Here is a 20,721-nt window from a genome sequence, read left to right as displayed (position 1 = left end):
TTTTGAATGTTTGACTTTACAACCTTACTATTGTTTTGTCTTAGGATTTTTATGTGTAATTTCCTAGTTTTTAAAAAAAAGCAAACTGAAAAACAGATAATTCACCATGTGGCATCATATTGACACCCCCATGGTTCATCAGCAGAGTTGGAACCTTTAGCTCCATTGCCCAGTTCTCTGCTACTAATGAAGTAACTGATAGCAGTAGTAGGTTGTCATCCTTTGTGTGTACCACAAGAGGGGGTGTGAGACACATTTTGCTAGTGGATTTCACAGGTATTTGCTGTCAGCAGAAGAATGATGAGACTTAGGAATTAATGGTTTTTTTTTTTCCAGGCTGTGGAGAGGATTGTTCTCTGTTGGGCACAGACTTTTGCCCATTCTATCCCTACTCCCCTCAGACTTCATCCCTTCTGCTCCATCCTCTCCAATCTGTCCTAGTCCCATCTCTCCCCGACCCTGGCTCCTTCTCCCAGTCCCATTCTCCTTGCCTACCCTATTCCAGTCTTTAGTCTGCAGGTTTTTCCTGGCTCCTTGCCCAGCCACTCCTAGTTTGCTGCTCCTGGTCTGATCAGCCTCCCTGCTTTTTCACTTGCCCTCTGTTCTAGCTGCCTTCTCTGGGTTCCTCATCCAATCTCAGTCTATCTCCCTTCCTTGTTCCAGCCTCTCTTCCTCTTCTCCCGCAGATCCCAGTCTCCTTGCCCATCCATTTGTTGCCCCCCAACTCCCAGGAACAGTTTGTCCTTTTCCTGCCTCTTGTTCTGGATTTAGTCTCCTCTGCATCCCAGGCAGGCAGCAGTCTCCTCATGCAGTGTGACTCAGCAGGGAGATCACTGACTTAGGTTATGTCTACACTAGAGACCTTACAGTGGCACAGTTGTAAGGTCTCCCATGTAGCCGCTCTGCTGATGGGAGAGAGCTCTACCGTAGGCATAATTAAATCACCCCAGCAAGCAACTGTAGCTATGTCGGCAGGAGAGCATCTCCCGCCAACATAATGCTGTCCGCTCCAGCACATCTGTCAGTGTAACTTATGTTGGTCAGGGGTGTGGTTTTTTCACACTCCCAACAAACAAGTTTTACCAACAAAATTGCTAGTGTAGACATAGCCTAGGCCTCTTAATTTTTGCCTTATTTTTTAAAGACCCTGGCTATGCTGCATTAGCCTTACGATAGCTCATGTTTATAGAGGATTTATAGTTATTTTATTTTTTCCTTTTATTTTTCAGGAGAAGGTGGATTTTTGTTTTCTGAATTGTTTTCTTTGTTGTTTCTCTGTGATCCAGTTTAGTTGATTTTAGTTTATTTTGCTTTTTCCATAATTGTGAGGACCACTTATTTATTTTATATATTTTGCTTAGTTTTATTTTTGTGTTCTACATCGGGGTTCTCAACTTTTTTCTTTCTGAGGCCCCCGAACATGCTATTAAAAACTCCACAGCCCACCTGTGCCGCCACAACTGTTTTTCTGCATATAAAAGCCAGGGTTGGCATTATGGGGTAGCAAGCAGGGCAATTGCCCGTGACCACATGCCACGGGGGGCCCCAGGAAGCTAATTTGCTCGGGTTTGGGCTTCAGCCTTGCCACAGCGGGGCTCCGGCTTCAGCTTTTTGCCCTGGATCCCTGCTTGGCAGACCCCCTGTAACCTACTCGCAGCCTCTCTTCCCCTTATCATCATGTGGCTCTTTCCTACACTAGAGTAAAACAGCTTCCCATCACGTCAAGACATCCTTAGAAATGTCTTAGTTCACGGAACATCGGGAAGAGGAACCATTTACAGACATTAGTGTCAATATAAGTGCTACAGATGGGCCCTAAGTTTGCTTGTTAAAAATCCTGCACTAGCTAGGCTAAACAGGTCACAAGGGATATCAATCTTCATTCTTTGGCACATAAGCTGAACTGATCCCTAACTGGGGTCAGGAAAGAATTTTTCTCTTCTATGGCATACAGTTCACAACTCATCAAGTACAGCTAGTATAAAAGGCTTTTTAGCCTTCTCTGGAGGATCATCATTATATTGGCTACTACCAGGGGACAGGTGTAGACAAAGCTGGTAGCACTATCTTTTAAGATGGCCCAATATTTCCCATTATGAGATCTGGTTTTTAGCTGCTTATTACTTGCCAAACTTAAATCATTCGGGATGAAATTCTATATGCTAGGTGTTTGGTTCAGACTGTTTTTTTAAATTTCAACCAAAACAATTCAGCCATATCCGAGAACAAGGTTAGGGAAAAATGTATTTTACCCATGTTAAAAAATTCTGATGACCTTTTCTTTGAACAGCTCTGGTACCCCCAAGCTTTGAAGCAAAGACTTGAAATTGGGTAGGGAGTTGACCTCTTAGAGATTCCAGTACAGAACTGGAGTCGGAACTGGTTTCCAGTCATTAGAAGTTCCAGTCTTCAGGCATATCCAGTTCCGGTTCCAACAGAGGGTCTCAGAAACCCAAAGGTAGCTTTGGATGCCACACCAAATCCACTTTCCTTGGTGTCAGGAGATGGAGAAAAGAGGAATACAATGGCACCATTGCTCCATGCAGTCCTGTTCCTGAGGATCAGGCAGGCGATTGGCAATGAAAATTAAGGTGGAATTGTCTGGTGCTAAGGTAGGAGGTTCTTGTTATCAGAAGCCCATCTCCTTGGTTCTAAGGAGTAGGTCCATCTTATCTAGTTCTGATGGAAAGATTGTCTATTCTCCCCAGTTTCAGTCCTGGAGAGGCTACAGTTTTCATTTCAGGCTTCATTATCTGTTTTGCTGAGCAGAAATCCCACAATGCTCCACTTGCTAGGGTGACGTTAAAGATTCCCTTGGAACTGAGGATTTGGAGCAGAAGTTTCCTTATTGTTGCTTTGGTGCCATTGGAATAGAATGAGAGGTTCATTCTAGGGTCATTTAGTTCCTTTTGCCTCAAACTAGACCTTTCTTGGTTTCATCATCGGCACTGAGTACTTCAGTACATCCCTCTCGGTTGAGGTTTTGAACCCCACCTTCTGCCCAAGGGCTATTTTGCACATTTATCTGCCATGGGCCAACTGGCCTTCCTGGAGATCATAGTCTTGGAGGATAGGAATGACAGTCACTTTTTAATCTCCCCCTTAGTATACCAACCTGCCAAACCCCTGTACTACCTCCTTCACTGAGATATGATTCAGATTCCACAGCTGAGGAAGAGAGTGTTGGCCATACTCCATACGACTGATGTTTCTCCAGAGGATGTTATGATAGACATTATCAGTATTATGGAAGATATAAAATCTTCCAAGACCTGCTCATCAGGACCGTGGATGCATTGGTCTTTGAGTTATCTACTATTCAAGAAAAGTCTCACAAATTGTTGGATATTCTGGAAATGAGTCAGTCAGACAGAGGGGTTGTACTAATAATGGCCTCATGGATCCTACCAAAAATTTCTGGATGACACCAGCCTCCATCTCACCAAGTTCTCAGAAACTTTTCAAAGGGCTCCAAGCTTTGGGTTCACCTCGGTGATGTAGATCTGTTTTGACAATCTTTTTGAAGACATCCAGCGGCAGGGGAGTAACCTTGTTTTATGATTCAAGTAAAAGCAACATTCTTGGGACAAAGTGTGTCCAAGCTTTCAACACCACTGCCCATGTCATGTCCTATGATTTCAGAGAAGACTTGAGTTTCTATTGCTGTCAGTTTGGCACGTTTCATGAGCATTACAATTCATATTTGAAGAAAACCCAAAAAAGCTGACAAACATTTGCCTCATCAGACCTTGTTAGATACAATATGCAAATTAAAAGAAATTGGATAGTATACAGAAGTACATTTGTCTTTATAGTGCATGGAATGTAACTGAGCTCTTTAGACATAGAGTAGCTGGGAACTACTGGGTTAGAGATATCTTCAGGGCAACTGCTACTGAGAAGAAAATATTTTTAAAAGAGAGGAAGGATAGTCTCGTGGTTAAGGCGCATTCATATGGGAGTTGAGAGCTGAGGTAAATTCTTGACTCTGCCTCTGTTCCCAATCTTCTGCTTGCATGGCCTTTCCCTTTCTCCTGTCCTTTCCCTGTCTTGTATATTTAAAATGTAACCTGGTCAAGATGAGGTCTTTTGAAAGTTCCTATCCCAGTGGGCCCTTAATGTTGATTGGATCTCCTAATCACTCATGTAATACAAATAATATCATAAATGTAAAGCCTCATGTGATATATGATTCATGGGTAGCTGGTTGCTAATATATGTTGTGGTGTTACATAAATTAAAGCCTGATTCTGTCCACAAACACTTAGTCTGCAGTGAGATGGAGTGTAAATGTATCCTGCACTAGTCTGCCATGAACCAAGCGTCTATGATGTGGACCCTGTTGCCGTGCACTAAAAGTTCCCTACTGCGCTTTGACTCGCTTTGAAACGGAATGGATTAAAGCATACTAGTGAATTGTTAGTGTAAGGCAGCATGGTTCACACAGGCACTTACCCTGTACTAGCCTGCCATGCACTATGTTTATACCCTAGCTTGCTGTAAACTGAGTATTGATGATAAGAGGGATCAGCATGGGTGCTGCAGTCCACTGGCATGCAATGATTTAACAGGCTCAGGGCAGAGGAAAAATACATAAGCTTTACCAGTCATCTGGGACAATTGTGTTTTTTTTGTCAATAATCAGTATAATAAGGAGGTACTATAATAATCTGTACATCTAAATGGTAAAATGGATGTAAAACAGCCATGCAAGGAATAGCAAAACAAAAACTGCCTAATGATTTTCTGAATCATTATATAGCCTGCACGAGTTTTCGTCTTATGATTAAATGTTATGTTTTAGGTTTGTGAGAGACGATGAATTTGGCTGAGATTTGTGATAATGCCAAAAAAGGGAGAGAATATGCGCTTCTTGGGAACTACGACTCCTCTATGGTATATTACCAAGGTGTCATCCAGCAGATTCAGAGACACTGTCAATCAATCAGAGACCCAGCAGTTAAGGGCAAATGGCAACAGGTATGATGAAGTGGTATTGCACTGTATGTGGTAAATTTGGAAAGAAATACTGCATTGCACAAGCTTTTAAAATTTAGCCCAAGTATATATTGGCTAAATTGAAGTTCAGGATATTTATGTGGCAATATTTCTTGTGACATAGTTAGAAGGGATTCTTTAGTTCTAATTGAATCAATTTTCTTGTCTTCACTGGACTAATTGTGTGTGACTGCCTATTTTGGAAATACTATTATGTTAATGATTTCCTTTTGCTGTCTCATCTTTCATCCAACTAATATGCAGTAAGCTATGATGTGAGGAGATGGGCTTGTATCATTAAAAAGATCAATATAGTTGCAATTATCTAAAATGTTATCTGCAGATTTAGATAGTACTCTTAGGCCCTGATCTCACAATCACTTGGGCATGTGCTCAACTTTATTTGCATGAGGAGTACTGTTGAAGTCAGTGGGAGTAATCCTGGGCTGAAAGTTAAGCACTTACATAAGCACTGGAGCTTTAATGACCTATTCTGGCCACATTCAAGTAAATGGCAAAATTCCTATTGATTGCAGTGATGGAAGGATTGGACCTTTTAAATCATTTTGAAAACTGATCAGCCTGTCTTCAGCTTTCGTCCTGGATTCCCTCCGTTATACAAAAAGTGTTTTCTAACATCAACAAATTAATCTTTGGAGGATATTTGTACAAAGTGTATTCATAGTACAGATTCTTATTGTATAAAATTTATTTTGAATGGGAGGCAATATGTCTTGTGCACGTTTTTTTTTTTTTTAACTTTAACTAAGGAGATAATCTCAGGTAAGTATTTTAAATTTTAATTTTTGCCTGTTTGCAGTAGTATCACGTACAAACATAAACCTGTATTGTCACCCAACTTTGTCCATTTTGCCTTGATAAACAGATTTTTTGTGTGTGTGTGTTTTGAATGGAGCTGAAGTTAACATAGAACATTTTGTCTACAACAACTTTAATTTAAATAGTGCCTTATATTTTGCCAAAATGTGTCTGACATCAGTATCAATCTAATTATATGTGTTTGTTTAAAACCTGCACAACACATAACACTGGATCAAGCTCTATCCTTGGTTGCCTGCAAGGGGGCTCCTACTAAAGCCATGATACCAGCATGCCCAGATCCAAGGACAGAATTTGTCCCATTTATTTTAATAGATTCCACAAAAATAGTCAGTTTTTCTGCCCACCCCTCCCTGCCTCCACATGTAGCCTGTTAACTAGTTTTTTTTTTTTAAAGTGATATTTGAAATCCAAGAGATTTACGCTGTAAGAATTTATCCAAACCCAGACTGACATATGTGAGCTCATGTGAGTTAATGGACTGCAGGATCCAACACTAATATTGTTACACTGTTGAGCTAACGCAAATGTTTTGGCCTAAAAACTGTGACATTATCCCTCAAAGATTTCACATCTGTTGTTAATTTTGTGTTTAAGTATTGAATCCATGATTTATGCATTTCGGCCCTTTTGTATGTTTTCCTTGCTGTTGGATTTATCTGCCTTGGAATCTAAGACAACACCTGCTTATAGCATTAAGTCATGCAGCACACTGTCTGCTGCTTATCTGTTTCTACTGCTATGCCAGTCTGCTTCTTCCACCTCTGCACTAACAAAGATCAGTAGCTCGGGAGCAATTTACCTCCCATTAGCACTACAGATTCGTTCTCACTCTTTCCATCGCTGCTAGAAGTTGACCCACAAATACTAAATATCATACTATTCATAGGTCTTTACATTGGGGCTATGAAAGGTCTTGGCACTTACTAAGGTTTGTCAAACTGCCACATTAACTTGACATTTCTAATACTTGGATTTCAAATTCAAATTAATTTAGTGCATTAAAGAAAAGGATTTCCTTGATTTCAGTGGGAGTTGGATCAGGCCAGGAGTCAACAGATAGTAGATTAACAAGTATGAGACAGATAATTCCTTAACTAGCACCATTCAAATACATTTTATCTACTATATTCTCTGACCAGTAGAAAATGGAAGTTGCAAACATACAATGCAAGTGAATAACTTCACAGTCAGACTGCCATTATAAAAGTAAGAAAACGTGGCTGAAGTAATATCTTTTATTGGACCAACTTCTGTTGGTGAAAGACATAGGCACCGACTCCATGGGTGCTCCGGGGCTGGAGCACCCACAGGAAAAAAATTGTGGGTGCTTAGTACCCACCTGCAGCCCCCCATCAACGGGCTCTCCCTCCCACCAGCGCCTTCTGCCCGCTGGTGGGTACCGCCGATCAGCATCTCCCCCTCCCTCCCTCCCAGTGTCTACCGCTTGCTGTGGATCAGCTATTTCGCAGCGTGAGGAGGCGCTGGGGGTGAGGGGGAGGAGCGAAGGCGCAGTGTGCTCGGGGGAGGCGGTGGAAGAGACGGGGTGGGGCATTGGGAGAAGGGGTGGAGTGGGGGCAGAGACAGGGGGAGCACCCCCCGGCAGATTAGAAACTCGGTGCCTATGGTGAAAGAGACCAGCTTTTGACCTCCACAGAGCTCTTCTTCATGTCAACTTGTCTCTTTCACCAACAGAAGTTGGTCCAATAAAAGATATTTCCTCACTCGCCTTCATTCTCTCATATCCTGGGGCCAACATGGCAACAATAACACTGAAAACAAATTATAAAAGTAAGTCATGTTCCCAGTTTCTTCTGTTGCTTTAGTTGTCCTCTTAACCTAGGCTACCTTTATTGCCCCTCTTTCATATCTGTATTACTGAAAACATTTCCTGATGCTGTGGATGTATTGTGACTGTTCAGCTCTACAAGTGAACATTTCTCTCAAGTTTTGAACAATATCAGGGCATTGGATCTCGCAGCCCATACTCTCAAGATTCCATTGAAGTGTAATAGGAGTAGCCACATGTTTGAGAGCTGCTGGATTGGACCGTGTGATGGGTTGGATCACAGAAACCCCCTTGGGGCAGCCAACTGATGTGCCAAGACTACTTCTGCCCCTGCTTTCCCTGCCCTCCCAGCTTGGGACTTCAGTGCCCTGCCTGGTTTGAGCCAGACCTGCTAGCCTGCTGCAAACCCAGACCCAGGTCTGAACCACGTCCCCTAACAGCTGTAGGCTTAAACTGAAAGCAGCTTAAGAAGTGTTCCTGTCTTTAACACTCAGATGCCCAACTCCCAATGGGGTCCAAACCCCAAATAAGTCCGTTTTACCCTGTATAAAGCTTATACAGGGTAAACTCATAAATTGTTCGCCCTCTGTAACACTGATAGAGAGATATGCACAGCTGTTTGTCCCTCCAGGTATTAAAACATACTCTGGGTTAATTAATAAGTAAAAAGTGATTTTTATTAAATACAGAAAGTAGGATTTAAGTGGTTCCAAGTAATAGCAGACAGAACAAAGTGAATTACCAAGCAAAATAAAATAGAACACGCAAGTCTATGTCTAATACAGTAAGAAAACTGAATACAGATAAAAACCTCACCCTTAGAGGAATTCCTGTAAGCTTCCTTTTGCAGATTAGTCTCTGGGTCCAGCAATCACTCACACCCCCTGTAGTTACTGTCCTTTGTTCCAGTTTCCTTCAGGTATCCTGGGGGGTGGAGAAGCTATCTCTTTAGCCCGCTGAAGACAAAATGGAGGGGTCTCGCAGGGATTTAAATAGACTTTCTCTTGTGGGTGGAGACCCCCTCCTCTCTCCTATGCAAAGTCATAGAATCATAGAAAATCAGGGTTGGAAGGGACCTCAGGAGGTAATCTAGTCCAACCCCCTGCTCAAAGCAGGACCAATCCCCAATTTTTGCCCCAAATGGCCCCCTCAAGGTTTGAACTAACAACCCTGGGTTTAGCAGGCCAATGCTCAAACCACTGAGCTATCCCTCCCCCCAAAACATATTTGCATTGGCCGGGAATCGAACCCGGGTCAACTGCTTGGAAGGCAGCTATGCTCACCACTATACCACCAATGCATCTGGCTAAGTCCAGCTCCAAGATGGAGTTTTGGAGTCACATGGGCAAGTCACATGTCCATGCATGACTCAGTTTTTACAGACAGAAGCCATGGTCCACATGCTACCTTCGACATCCTTATGTAGACTTCTTATGTGGATTGGAGCCTTCCAAGATCCATTGTGCATTAAGTGCTTCTTGATTGGGCACTTAACTTGCAAATTCCTTTCTAAAGAAGCTGACCAAATGCTTTACTAAGGCTACTTAAAAATCAAGCAAGTACACAGCCAATATTCATAACTTCGAATACAAGAATGACACATGCATACAAATAGGATGAATATATTCAGTAGATCATAACATTTACAGAGAATTGTTGCATGGCATATGTAGAATAAAACATATTCCAGTGATGTCATATATACATTCATAAGCATATTTTCATAAAGCCTTATGGGGTGCACCGTCACAGACTGTTAGTTTTTTGTAAATGTTAATTTATTCCACGGGAGTGAACATTTTCTAAACCTTTTTTTCTGCTGTAAATTGAGATTGTATATAAAAAAATAAGACCTGTGCAAAAATTAAAACAAGTTTTTTCTGAAATCACTTGTTTATTTTGAAGGTCCGGCAAGAATTACTGGAGGAATATGAGCAAGTAAAGAGTATTGTCAACACGTTAGAGAGTTTTAAAATAGACAAACCTCCAGATATTCCTGTATCCTATCAAGATGAGCCATTTAGGGATCCTGCTGTTTGGCCACCTCCAGTTCCCGCTGAGCACAGGTAACTGGAAAGCACTATGGGATACTTCAAACTGTAACTCCACCCTTGAACATTAATCCCTCTTAGCAGTGGACAAATTGATTTTTCAAGAGTCTGTTGCTACCTAAAAAGAATGATGCAGTTCAAATGTGGGGGTGATTTTTGAGGAATTAGATGTGTGTGTACGGTGGAAGAGGAAGTGTGTTTGGGTATTATGGTGTGGTAAAGCCTATGTATGGAGGTTGGGCAGGATGTTAATGTTTCCATAACTGATTTTCTTGACTTTTGATGATTAGTTGCTAAGAAATTCACTTGAACAACTGTAACTCTCTAACAAAATTCTTTATTATAAATGCCTTGGAATCATAAAAATTACAGATAGAAGAGACCTATTAAATCAGCCAGTCCAGATCCCTGACCCTGTAGAATGGGTTATTCGCTAGTCTGAACAGTGACTGTTTTTGAGGTCAGTAATTGTTCAGGTATGGCCTAAGGTACATAATATGTTGCCTGAAGCCAAAAGCTTCAGGCATTGCTTTAGTACTGAAGGAAGTCTGCAGACAAGGTGATGCTTTGCACAGCTAGGGCCTGATCCAAAGCCCACTGTAGTCCATGGAAATACTTCCATTGAATTAATTGGGCTTTATAACAGGCCCCTAATGTAGGTCTCTAGTCTAACTTTTTATAACATAAAAGTGTTACACATTGTAGTTAAGGGGGTCTCTGAAAATAGTTGAGTTGCCCATTTTGTTGTTTGAAAGAGTGGTCAGTTGTCTGATTTTTGATTTTTAATTTTTTTTTAAATAAACTATTTTTAGGACTTCATGAAGGCTTTCATATCAGGTCATAGGAGGCTTTTTCTGCCAGTTGGAATTGAGGGACACAATAGAAAAAAGTAAAGCACCTATATTAGTTTTTGATGTCTCAAATGCCTTTCATCTGGAAGGATCCTGCTCAGCAGAACTGGAATACAAGCACCTGCGGGATGGTGTGACAGAGTAGGTAGTGGAGTGGATTGACCTGGGAATGTTGCATGGGAGTTTTACTGGGACTGTCTGCATTGGTGATGGGGATATCAGGGTGTGACTTCACTTGAGGGATGATACCTGAGCATGTAATCTGAGCCCAGGATGGGGATTGGGGCCAGGTGACACCTTTGCCTGGGAAACTGGACAAAGGCTGGAGGAGGAGCTGCGGGGAGGTTGGGTGAGACTGCTGGAGGGGGTTTTTCAGTTGGGAGTTGACTGGGGAAACGGAGGGAGCCCCAGGGTTGGGGTCTAAGCTCCCTGCCCCCCAGATGGACCTGACTGAGGGGGTCCTGTTGTCTGTACCTACAAGCTCTGATTTGGACTGTGTTCCTGTCGTCTAATAAACCTTCTGTTTTACTGGCTGGCTGAGAGTCACGGTGAATCGCAGGAAGTGGGGGGTACAGGGCCCTGAGTCCCCCACAGATGGACAACAGCAATCTGTGAAAAGAGGAAGGGGCTGGCCTGCTCAAAGTGCTCTTGGGATATTTATCATCTTCCAAGATATCACTGAATGATGTAGAGCCGAGTTAGTACAATTGGGAATTTTCTACACGATTTAGGAAAGCTAGTGACTGTATTTGGTAGTAATTGGAAGCCGTTACTAACCAAAGGCTATTTGTAGCCTATATGAAATATGTTTGGTTTTCTTAGTGCATTACCTAGTGGACAGGGGCCTGATTCTTCATTGCTTTGCACCATGTGTAGTATTTACCCCCTGTTCAAAGTGGGTGTAAAACATTACCATAGCTTGCTGCTTCAATTTCCCCCATCTCTACCTCATTACACTGTTGTGAGTGTCAAGCTATTGCAGTGACTCCAGAGCATGAGTACCAACCTCAGGGCAGACTATTAAGAACCAGGGCACTAGCCCCAAATTGATTGTGAATTCTATACTTGGATTTCACCAACCAGTTATCAAGTGGTAAGGCAACTCCCATCTTTTCATGTATTTATACCTGCTCCTGTATTTTCCACTCTATGCATCTGATTAAGTGGGTTCTAGCCCACGAAAGCTTATGCCCAAATAAATTTGTTAGTCTCTAAGGTGCCACAAGGACTCCTCGTTGTTTTTGCTGGTACAGACTAACACGGCTACCACTCTGAAACCTGTCAACAATATTCAGGTTACTCCCAGTCCAAAGGACTAGTCATGTACCCAAGGTCAGTTGCACCTTAGATCTCACGCCAGAGACAATGCTTGTAACCAATCCTATAATAAATTATATACAGATTTATTAAAATATGAAAGGAAATAAGAGTTACTTACAAGGTTAAAGCAAATAAACAGATACACACAGATGAGTTGCAATCTTAAATTTCAAAAAGTAATAGAAGCTTCTATAATAAACAAGCTCTATATGTTTTATAGGGCTAATCCAGGCTAAGCAGCTGTGGGGACCTCTCACTTATGCCTAGAAAACCTCTCTCTCTAGAGTCCAAGCAGCGTAGATCTCCAGTTCCTTCTTATTAGGAGTTTTTATCTCCCTCATCCCTTGTTCTCTGAGCTGCAGTCTCAGCTGAGGGGGGGAATCCACTTACGTGACTCATCTTCATGTGGGGAAGGGCAAAACAAATTTATGTTGTCCTCTTTAATGTCCCACAATAGTCCATCTGGTGTCACTGGACCTTCCGTGTTGGACAGGACATAACACCTTCTGTGGGAGACCACCATTTCACACTAGTTAATGTCTCTCTCTCTCCTGTCTGGTGATTTACAGAGGTTTACAACACAACTTCTCAAATATTACCTTACAATATGGGATACAGATGTTATAAGTGAGATTAATGCATGCAGCAGCTCACAAGCATTCAATAAAATCTAAACACATTCTTATAATTCTAATACCTATTTTAACAATACTAACAGCCAGACTGGCTCCAGCTATGTATCTGTCAATGTTCAGCTGAGACATGGGGACCTTAGTACGAGCTGGTACCTGGTCTGCCAGTGTCACAGTGAGCTTTAAAGTTTGCAGGCGATTTTGGATGAAGGGCAATATAAAGTGCAAAGTGGATTTATTTATTTATGTTGTTTATAGATTAAACTGTTTCTTGGTTTGGGTGTACGGTCATAGATGGGAGAGGTGACCCATCCCAGCAGGTCAGCACCACTTGTAAAATAAATTAAAGTCTCATGCAGCTGCAAATGAGTAAATAAAATTACTTTCAACAGTAACAATAGCAGCAACTCTTCTGTTCCTTTACGTGTGATGAAAAATTATTTGAAGTAAACACTTAGTAATCACATCCAGTTTGTGAAAGTGTGTGGGAGAGACTTTTAAAAATGAATCTTTCAGGAAAGTAGTTGCAAGTTTTGAAACAATGGCAGCAAATATGAATAAAAGGATTTATTAGAGGGAACGTTAGTTTAAATTGATTAAATCTTGGCCATATATTTTGTTCTATATTTCAAGTCTAAACGGACCTCCCAAGCAAAATGAATATGACCTCTCAGTTTAATCTTAAAACCAAATTCTGCCCCCTCGTACCACTGCTCCGCTTCCATTAAGGTCAGTGGGAGATACACAAAGGTGTACGAGTATGCAGTTTGGTTCTATCTAGTCCTAACTTTCTGGACAATTTGTAAGTGTTGACACTTTCACATGGGGGAATCCAAGATTGAGAAAGGGTCACTTTTTTCTCATTGTCTTGCTCTCTTAGATATTGAGGCCTGTCAAAGTTCTTAGCTGGCCTATTTCCTGGAATTTCTTCTATGACTGTGCTTTTGAATATAGCATAATTTAGTCCGATGATTTATAGCTTCAGGAAACTGAACTCAAACCCTGAAACTGAAATCAGATTTGTTTTTTCCACATGCATTTTGGTTTGTTATTGTAGGGTTGGTCACGGGTGCTGAGCTGTTGGTATTGATCCTTTTTTTTTAAACCAGTGAAGCGTTTTTTTAAAAATCTCACACAGTCACATGATGCTGATTGACAAATGGAGGGGAATGAATAGAAGATGGAAATTTGGGCCTTTTGGCTTTGAAAGTGATTTTTCAAGGGAGTTAGTGAAATATTAAAGCATTGTCTTTTTTTTTTTTTTTTTTTTTTTTTTAACTGTGATTGATATGTTTTCTTTGTTTGCCAGGGCTCCACCTCAGATAAAACGTCCCAACCGAGAAGTTAAACCTTTGAGGAAAGAATCACCAGGATTGCAGCCACGAGGGCCTGTGGGCAGAGCACACCCAATATCAAAAAGTGAAAAGCCTACCAGTAGCCGAGAGAGGGAATCTAGAGCTAAAGGGAGAGAGGACAAGGTAAAAACTGGGGAGGAGGGAGGGTTGTGTGTACAGGGGGGAAGCATTTTTTAAAAATAAATAAGCAAAAACTTAAGTTTTCCTGTGCAAGGGCAACATGGAGGGTCTACATCAGATCGTGGACAAAGTGCATGTTAGAGTGATTCAGTTGTAATATTACCAAGCTGGGTACCACTTTAAACTCTCAGCGCTGTTTTTAATCAGGAAGGTTTTTTTTTATAACAGAACAGTTTACTGTAGCTTTATTTTTCTGCATGTTTCAGCAAGGTTATGGGCCTGATTCTAATCTCCTGTATAATAGTGTAAATCAGGAGTAAATTCTATTCAGTGTAAGAGATCAGAATTGGGCCCTATTATAAAGTTTTCCAAGTAAAGAATATAGAAGTGAGACCAGTGAGATTCATTAGATATTATGCATTTTTATTACGATTTTGCAGGATTTAAATTAAGATGAGTTAAAACAATTGAGATTGTTCTGTAAATTCTGCAGTGATCTACAAGTATTTACAAAAGTATTTTTTAAGTATGTTCTTAACTAGAAGGTGGAGATATACCAAATGCATACAAATTAAAAAGACAACCAAGCTTTTAAAATAATCCTATCATTAGGAGATTATTATTATAAATAACAAAACATTTAGAGGAAGATGTTTCTTTGAAAAGCGTTGTGGGGAAGACACAGTGTTCTGAATTAAAATGGGCTGGGAATTAAAGTTAGTTTTTTTAAAAGGTTTGTTGTAAAAAGAGAAACAATACTAGAGGAGAGAGAAGAAAGTAGGAACTGATTCACCAACATATAACTGTAGAAGACATTTCAAAAGGAATGCTTTTTGAGAAAGTAAGATGCATGTGTGAAAAATTGGGTGTTTATAACTGAAACTGCCTTACAACCTTAACTGTGGAGTCACTATCAGGAAGCCATGGTATAAAGCAGTGATACGCAGAACTCAGTGGTTCAGGAGCCAAATTACCCAAAAGAGCCACAGTAGTGTGAATTTATTGTGTTGTTTACTACTATTCATAGTACTATTCATATTTAAACAGTCTGACAGGGGAAATACTTAGTTTTTATATACATATATAGCATTCGCACAGCAAATATGTTAACCAATTAAGTTATTAACTTATTAAAAGCATCCTGATTGGTTAATAACTTAGAGGGGTTAATAATTAAATCACACAATGTTTTAATATTATGTGCTGCAAAGAGCCGCAGGAGACATGTTAAAGAGCCTCTTGTGGCTCACGGGTCGCAGTCTGAGTATCACCGGTATAAACAGTACAGGACTGGAGCATAATGAGATGGCTTTACTTTTGTGAGATACGCAGTCTTACCTGTTTGGAGCTTGTGGTATAATACAGGTTGTGATTGGTGAGTTAGAAAATATTTTGGTAAGTTTTCATAGCTACACACTAAATATTCAAGAATGAGAAAGGACTTAAAGGGAAGAATCCAGCTCTGTCAAGGGATAGACAAAAGTGACCTTTGTATCAGTCATTTTTGATTCTGCGGAAGAGGGTATTAAGCAACACTAGTCCTCCTTGTCACTGGTTGTTCAGATATAGTCTTCTAGCAGTGCCACTGAATAAACTTCAAATAAACTTTGAAATGTAAAGTTGAATCATTTTAGAAATCTCTCTCTGCATGCTTAGAACAGCAAGATTTACAATAACAAGGGAACACTCTGCAAGCTATAAAAAGCTTTTCAAGAACGGTGAAAATTGTTTACAGTTCTGCTAGTGAAATGAGGAACTAGAATCATGTTGTGTGACCAGTTTAATACACCAGGCACGTATGCATTCAAGTCTTGACTGTAATGAGGGTAAAACCATGCACGCTAAAGTTTCCTGTAAGGAGCAGTATAAGGCTTTACTATGGATGAGCCTGTGCTGGTACTACTTCTAGGACAGTAATGATCTCTGGGAGTAATACTACTACTAATCTACGTCAGGGAAGCCAGATGGAGAAGTTTCATAAATAGAAATATATTTCTATAGTACTTAACATTTTAAAATAGATTTTATTTGAATATTTTTAAAAAAACTTCTCATAGTTTACATTAATACCTAATATAAGCAAGAACTTAGATTTCTCCTACCAGTTTTATCCTTGTCCGCTAATAAGCACTGATGTCATGTAGTGTTTGGAATGGAGCTGAAATTAGCATACTTCTTTTTGTCAGCACGTCAGTTGACATGAGATCAGTTGCTGCTTATGTTCCATTTATTTTTAAATGTTACTGGGAGTAGGGCACATGTTGAATAAAATTCTGTTGGCTGTTCCATAGGCACTTGTTGCTATAAATCACGCTGCTCTACAGCATGCAGAGAGATTTCTAAAATGATTGAATGTTGTATTTTAAAGGGGATTGGTTTGGTTGCCTGGCCAGGTCTTGCTAGAAGTTGTAAAGATAAGATTCTCATCCAGTAAGACATTGGTTGCAATGTGACTGGTTGTAGCTTGTGCTGGGTATGCTAATGATGATATATAGATATAAGTGCTCCCTTTTCTGGATTTGTAGCCAGAACAACCATCTCATCTTATGGGTTTGCAACCATCCTCTTCCCAAGCCATGTAACAACCTCTTCAATCTGATTGTAAGCAGGGTCATGGAGTTTGTCCTTTATTTGCCTGTAAAGTAATATGCATGTTTATGGTGCTACATAATTAATAATTTTAATTAATACTATCCCACTCCGCTGGTGCTTATGCACTAGCACCCCTTTAAAATGCTGTTTCCCAAGTGTTGTTTTTTTTTCTTTCTCTGCTGCCCTGAAAGCCTCGAGGCTGGTTGTTGTGGTGTCCCCCGCTGGAATATTGTCAGGAATTTCAGCCTTTCAACCCAGTGGCTTATTTTAAATTGGCAATATGTGTATGTTACTCAGGTTGTATAATGCCCCATGAGTACCCTAGGAGAATGTTTGGGAGCACTCTGAAAATTAGATTAGTGTCTTCTAATAGGGAAGCCACCACAAAGCCATGCAGAGCAGTTCTACCAACTTAATGCTATAAAAGGAGATGCTGTTATGCCTGGAAAAGTATTCAGAACCACCCACGAATGTATAACTCAACCCTTATTTGGGCAACTAATCCTTAAATCTGTGAATAATACTATTTACGTTAATAATGGAGCTACTTGCAAGACTAGTGATTAATCACCCAAGTAAGGGCATCAGAATTGGGTTTATTTGTAACTACTATTAATCATTTTGTTGCATGTGAAAACTATAAATATTTTAAATCTTACTTTATTTCAGTTGTAGATAAGTAATAAAATGCCCTGTTCTACAGCTTGAGTGTCAATTTGGCAGAGCGTCTATTTTTGAGGGTTTATTAATTTCATTTTTTGGAGTTTATTTTTTAGCAATTTCTGAGTTTTATGTAGTGTCCAAAGAATCAGGGTTTTTCAGGGCTCTTTGTATATTCTGTAATGAGTAATGTATGCAATATACATTGCTCATCACAGTATGTAATGTAATGCATAATCTCTTCGTAAGGTTCCCTAGTGAACTTTAATGTAGTACTGTTTCAACCAGCACTACCGTTAAGTGCATTAGGGAACTTCTAGTGTGCACCAGCAGGGTCTAAACAGGCCAATTAATGTGCAACACATAAGTGTGCTTTAGAAATTACACCCCTGTTGTCCTCATTATTGCTCCATGTAGACGAGCCCTTAAGTAACCCTTTCCAGTGTCTTTCCTCTGTTTATTGGATAAACACTGATTTCATTTTTATTTTGTTACACCCCCACCACCATCCATTTCAGGAAGGGTTTACTCAATACCTTCCCACCAGTATTCAAGCCCAGATCCCTGAGGGACCTTAATCTCGTTATCTCTGCTCTGACAAAGCCACTGGCAATGTGCTCCCTCTCCCACCTCTCCATGAAGGTGATATTCTCAGTAGCCATTGCCTCAGTTAGATGGGTCAGTGAACTGGTGGCCATGATTGCAGACCTCCCTTACGCTGTATTCCACAAGGACAAAGTGTCCTTACAGCCACACCCTAAATTCCTCCCAAAAGTAGTGTCAAAGTTCCACCTTAATCATTGCATCTACCTACCTGTTTTCTGCCCCAAACCACACCCCTCCCATATGGACAGGGTCCTGCACTCCCTTGATGTCTGCCGTGCACTGGCATTTTACCTCCACGGGACTTGCTCCTTTTGCACATCGCCAAAACTGTTTGTGGCCATTGCTCACCAATCCAAGGGCCAAACCCTCTTCTCCTAATGAGTCTCCAATTCGGTCTCTGGGTTTATCTGCGAATGCAACACACAATCCAACATTCCCCCACCCAATGGAGTCACAGCGCACTCTACACGAGTGCAAGCATCCACACTGGCCTGCCTTGCTGATATCTCATGGCACGAGATCTGTAGTGCAGCTACCTGGCGCTCCATCCACATGTTCACGGCCCACTATGCCATCGCACGAGCGATGGGTATGGAGGTTGCTGTAGGCCAAGCAGTACTGCAGACTGTACTGTACTTCAACACTGCTCACTAATCACCCACATATGGCATATGTATAGGGACCATCACTCGAAGAAGAGGAAGTTACTTACCTGTAACTGGAGGATCTTTGAAATGTGTGGTCCCTATTTATATTCCAATACCCACCCTCAAGTCCTCTGCTGCGGGCGAGACTGCACAACAGTAAGAGGGACCCTGGTGAGGCATCGACCCAGCTGACCTATTATATCCTTGGCTGCGAGCATGAGGGGATGCACTACACTTGTGCAGGTCAACAGACACTGCTAAGAAACACTTCCAGTCTCAGGGGCATGGTGTGCACGCGCACCAATGTATGGAATATAAATAGGGACCACACATCTTGAAGAACCTCCAGTTACAGGAAGTATCCTCCATTTTTCACCAGGACTAAGATTGTCAAAATGTCTGCAAAGTGGCATTTAGTTCAAAACTAACTCTATGGCTGCAGGAAATTCAAATGAGTTATGTCAGAACAGATTGTTTATAACATGACACTGTTTAAAAAATAAGATCTGCTGTGGAGGCAAATTTTCAGATGTGATTGTTTAGTTTATAAAAATGATTTATCATATAAATGAATGCATACAATTGAGAAGGTTTGTTATGCTAGAAGGTTGCCAACTTGTGAAAGCTGTGCGTAAGAGGACCATGAAGTGGAGATGAGAGCCTGTAGCATTCTTATATTTTATTTTTATTTGGCATAAGATTGATTTACTTATGCAGTTATTTTCAGACAGTACTTGTAGTATCCTTACAAATCCCTTTGTTCATGTTTTTCCTTTTATGCTGCCACCCTGTGGTTGTTTGTAGTAATTACATGGTTATGTAATGGTCTTAGTGCAAGTGGGTAAATAAAGTTGTTGGCATGCTCCCAGCACGCAGCAGCTGGGCGGATGGCTCTCTGGCGTTGTCTGTTTTTTGTTTTCATTACATAGCTCTCACATTATCTTCTGCAGTATTTTGTTTATTTGTGTACCATCTTTTTGCATAGCAGTAATGTACACTCTGGTTTGCCCAAATGTTGGAGCACACCTCAGATATGTTGTTCAACCCTGCTGCTTTCTTTCACCTTTGCAGTGCACCAATAGCCTATTGAAGTATCCCTTGGCTTACTGCTATTAAAGCTTGGCTTAATTTTGTTTCAATTTAAAAATTCTCTTAATCAGCTTTTCAGGGTGCAGCAAATCCTTCCACTGTAAAAAGAAACCCCCCTAGCTCATTGTAGGGGGATAAGAGAGAATTCAGTGTCAGAGAGAGTCTGCAAACACCTTTTTGTCACTGTGAATACTGTTCTTATTTTTGCCTTGATAGATAGGTAGGTAACTCCTGTCTTTTAAAATCTTTTCAACACTATGGGTCCCTTCTCATTGTTCCTTTTCTTCCTGACTGTGTCGTTTTGACAGCAGTTTCTGGTCCCAGTGCAACTTTCAACTTGCTGGCTATTATAGGTTCAGTTTTGTAATAAAAGTGAGAGTTGAAAGAAGCTAGAAGGGCACAGACAGCTCCCTGAAGGGCATGTGGTTTAATGGGCAAAGGGAAGAGGCATTGTTAACTGCCCCTTTCTCCTCTGCTAGCTCATTTGTCTCTCTGGCTCCCTCTTCCTATGCTGCCTCTGTCCACTTTCCCAGAGGCTGCTTTTCTGAGGCAGCTGGGATACTTTAACTTTGTTAGTAGTACTTAGAGGCTGTGTTAGGAACTCTAAACCAGCTTCCAATTTAGCCTAGTTCAGTTAAAAGCAATGCAGCTGCTCCTCAGGCTCCACTTAGCCCTGCTGTTGGGCTGGGAGGGGAAGTACATTCCTACTGAAGTGTTAGAGGAGGAGAATTAGAAGTGTTGCTTCAGAGGGAAGATGTTACGTCACCCATAAGATCAGCAGAGCTGTGGAACTACTAACTTTGGAGTTTATGATCAGTTTGGGGCTGAGGCTGTTTTATCCAATTGTGGGACAGTTCTGAACACACCAGATGCTCCTGTAATAAAAACAATAATTAGGCTCAAATGTAGGGTTGCCAGCTTTCTAGTTTATGAAAACTGGATGCCCCTGTTCCGCCTCTTCCCCCAGGCTCTTCTACCCCCGTTGCTTTCCCCCTCAACTCCAGTGTGAGTTGCCCCAAGAGACTTGCAAAGCCCAGCTCCAGCAGGCGGCCTGGGAATTCAGGTAGCAGAGAGCTGCCGCCCTGTGGAAGCAGCCAGGCAGCCGCACTGGCGAACTAGGACGCAGCAGTCCTGCATGGCAGCCTCCCGCCTCCTTCTGCGTGACTTGCCC

At 41.2% G+C, this 20,721-nt stretch overlaps 1 protein-coding gene and 1 non-coding gene across 6 annotated transcripts in view; one reads left to right on the top strand and one right to left on the bottom strand.

Moving 5' to 3' along the window:
- Positions 1 to 20,721, top strand: part of KATNAL1 (katanin catalytic subunit A1 like 1) — a 55,395-nt gene that overhangs the window by 13,805 nt on the left and 20,869 nt on the right. For 4 of the 5 annotated variants that reach the window (XM_074959124.1, XM_074959107.1, XM_074959115.1 and 1 more), the window contains exons 2-4: positions 4,805 to 4,980; positions 9,533 to 9,693; positions 13,791 to 13,959. In XM_074959124.1, coding sequence (XP_074815225.1) covers positions 4,819 to 4,980; positions 9,533 to 9,693; positions 13,791 to 13,959 — 492 coding nt within the window. In that variant the 5' untranslated portion in view covers positions 4,805 to 4,818. Of the gene's footprint in view, positions 1 to 4,804; positions 4,981 to 9,532; positions 9,694 to 13,790; positions 13,960 to 20,721 lie in introns of those variants that run through there. The other variant, XM_074959134.1, reaches the window with a different exon arrangement.
- On the bottom strand, positions 8,856 to 8,927 carry TRNAG-UCC (transfer RNA glycine (anticodon UCC)). Its single transcript has one exon. It is a non-coding gene; the product is annotated as a tRNA-Gly (tRNA).

This window comes from Natator depressus, chromosome 1 (genome assembly GCF_965152275.1).
Source record: "Natator depressus isolate rNatDep1 chromosome 1, rNatDep2.hap1, whole genome shotgun sequence".
NCBI lineage: Eukaryota > Metazoa > Chordata > Testudines > Cheloniidae > Natator > Natator depressus.
Note: the sequence above shows the minus strand (reverse complement) of the source record. Positions and strands in the feature narration are given on the sequence as shown.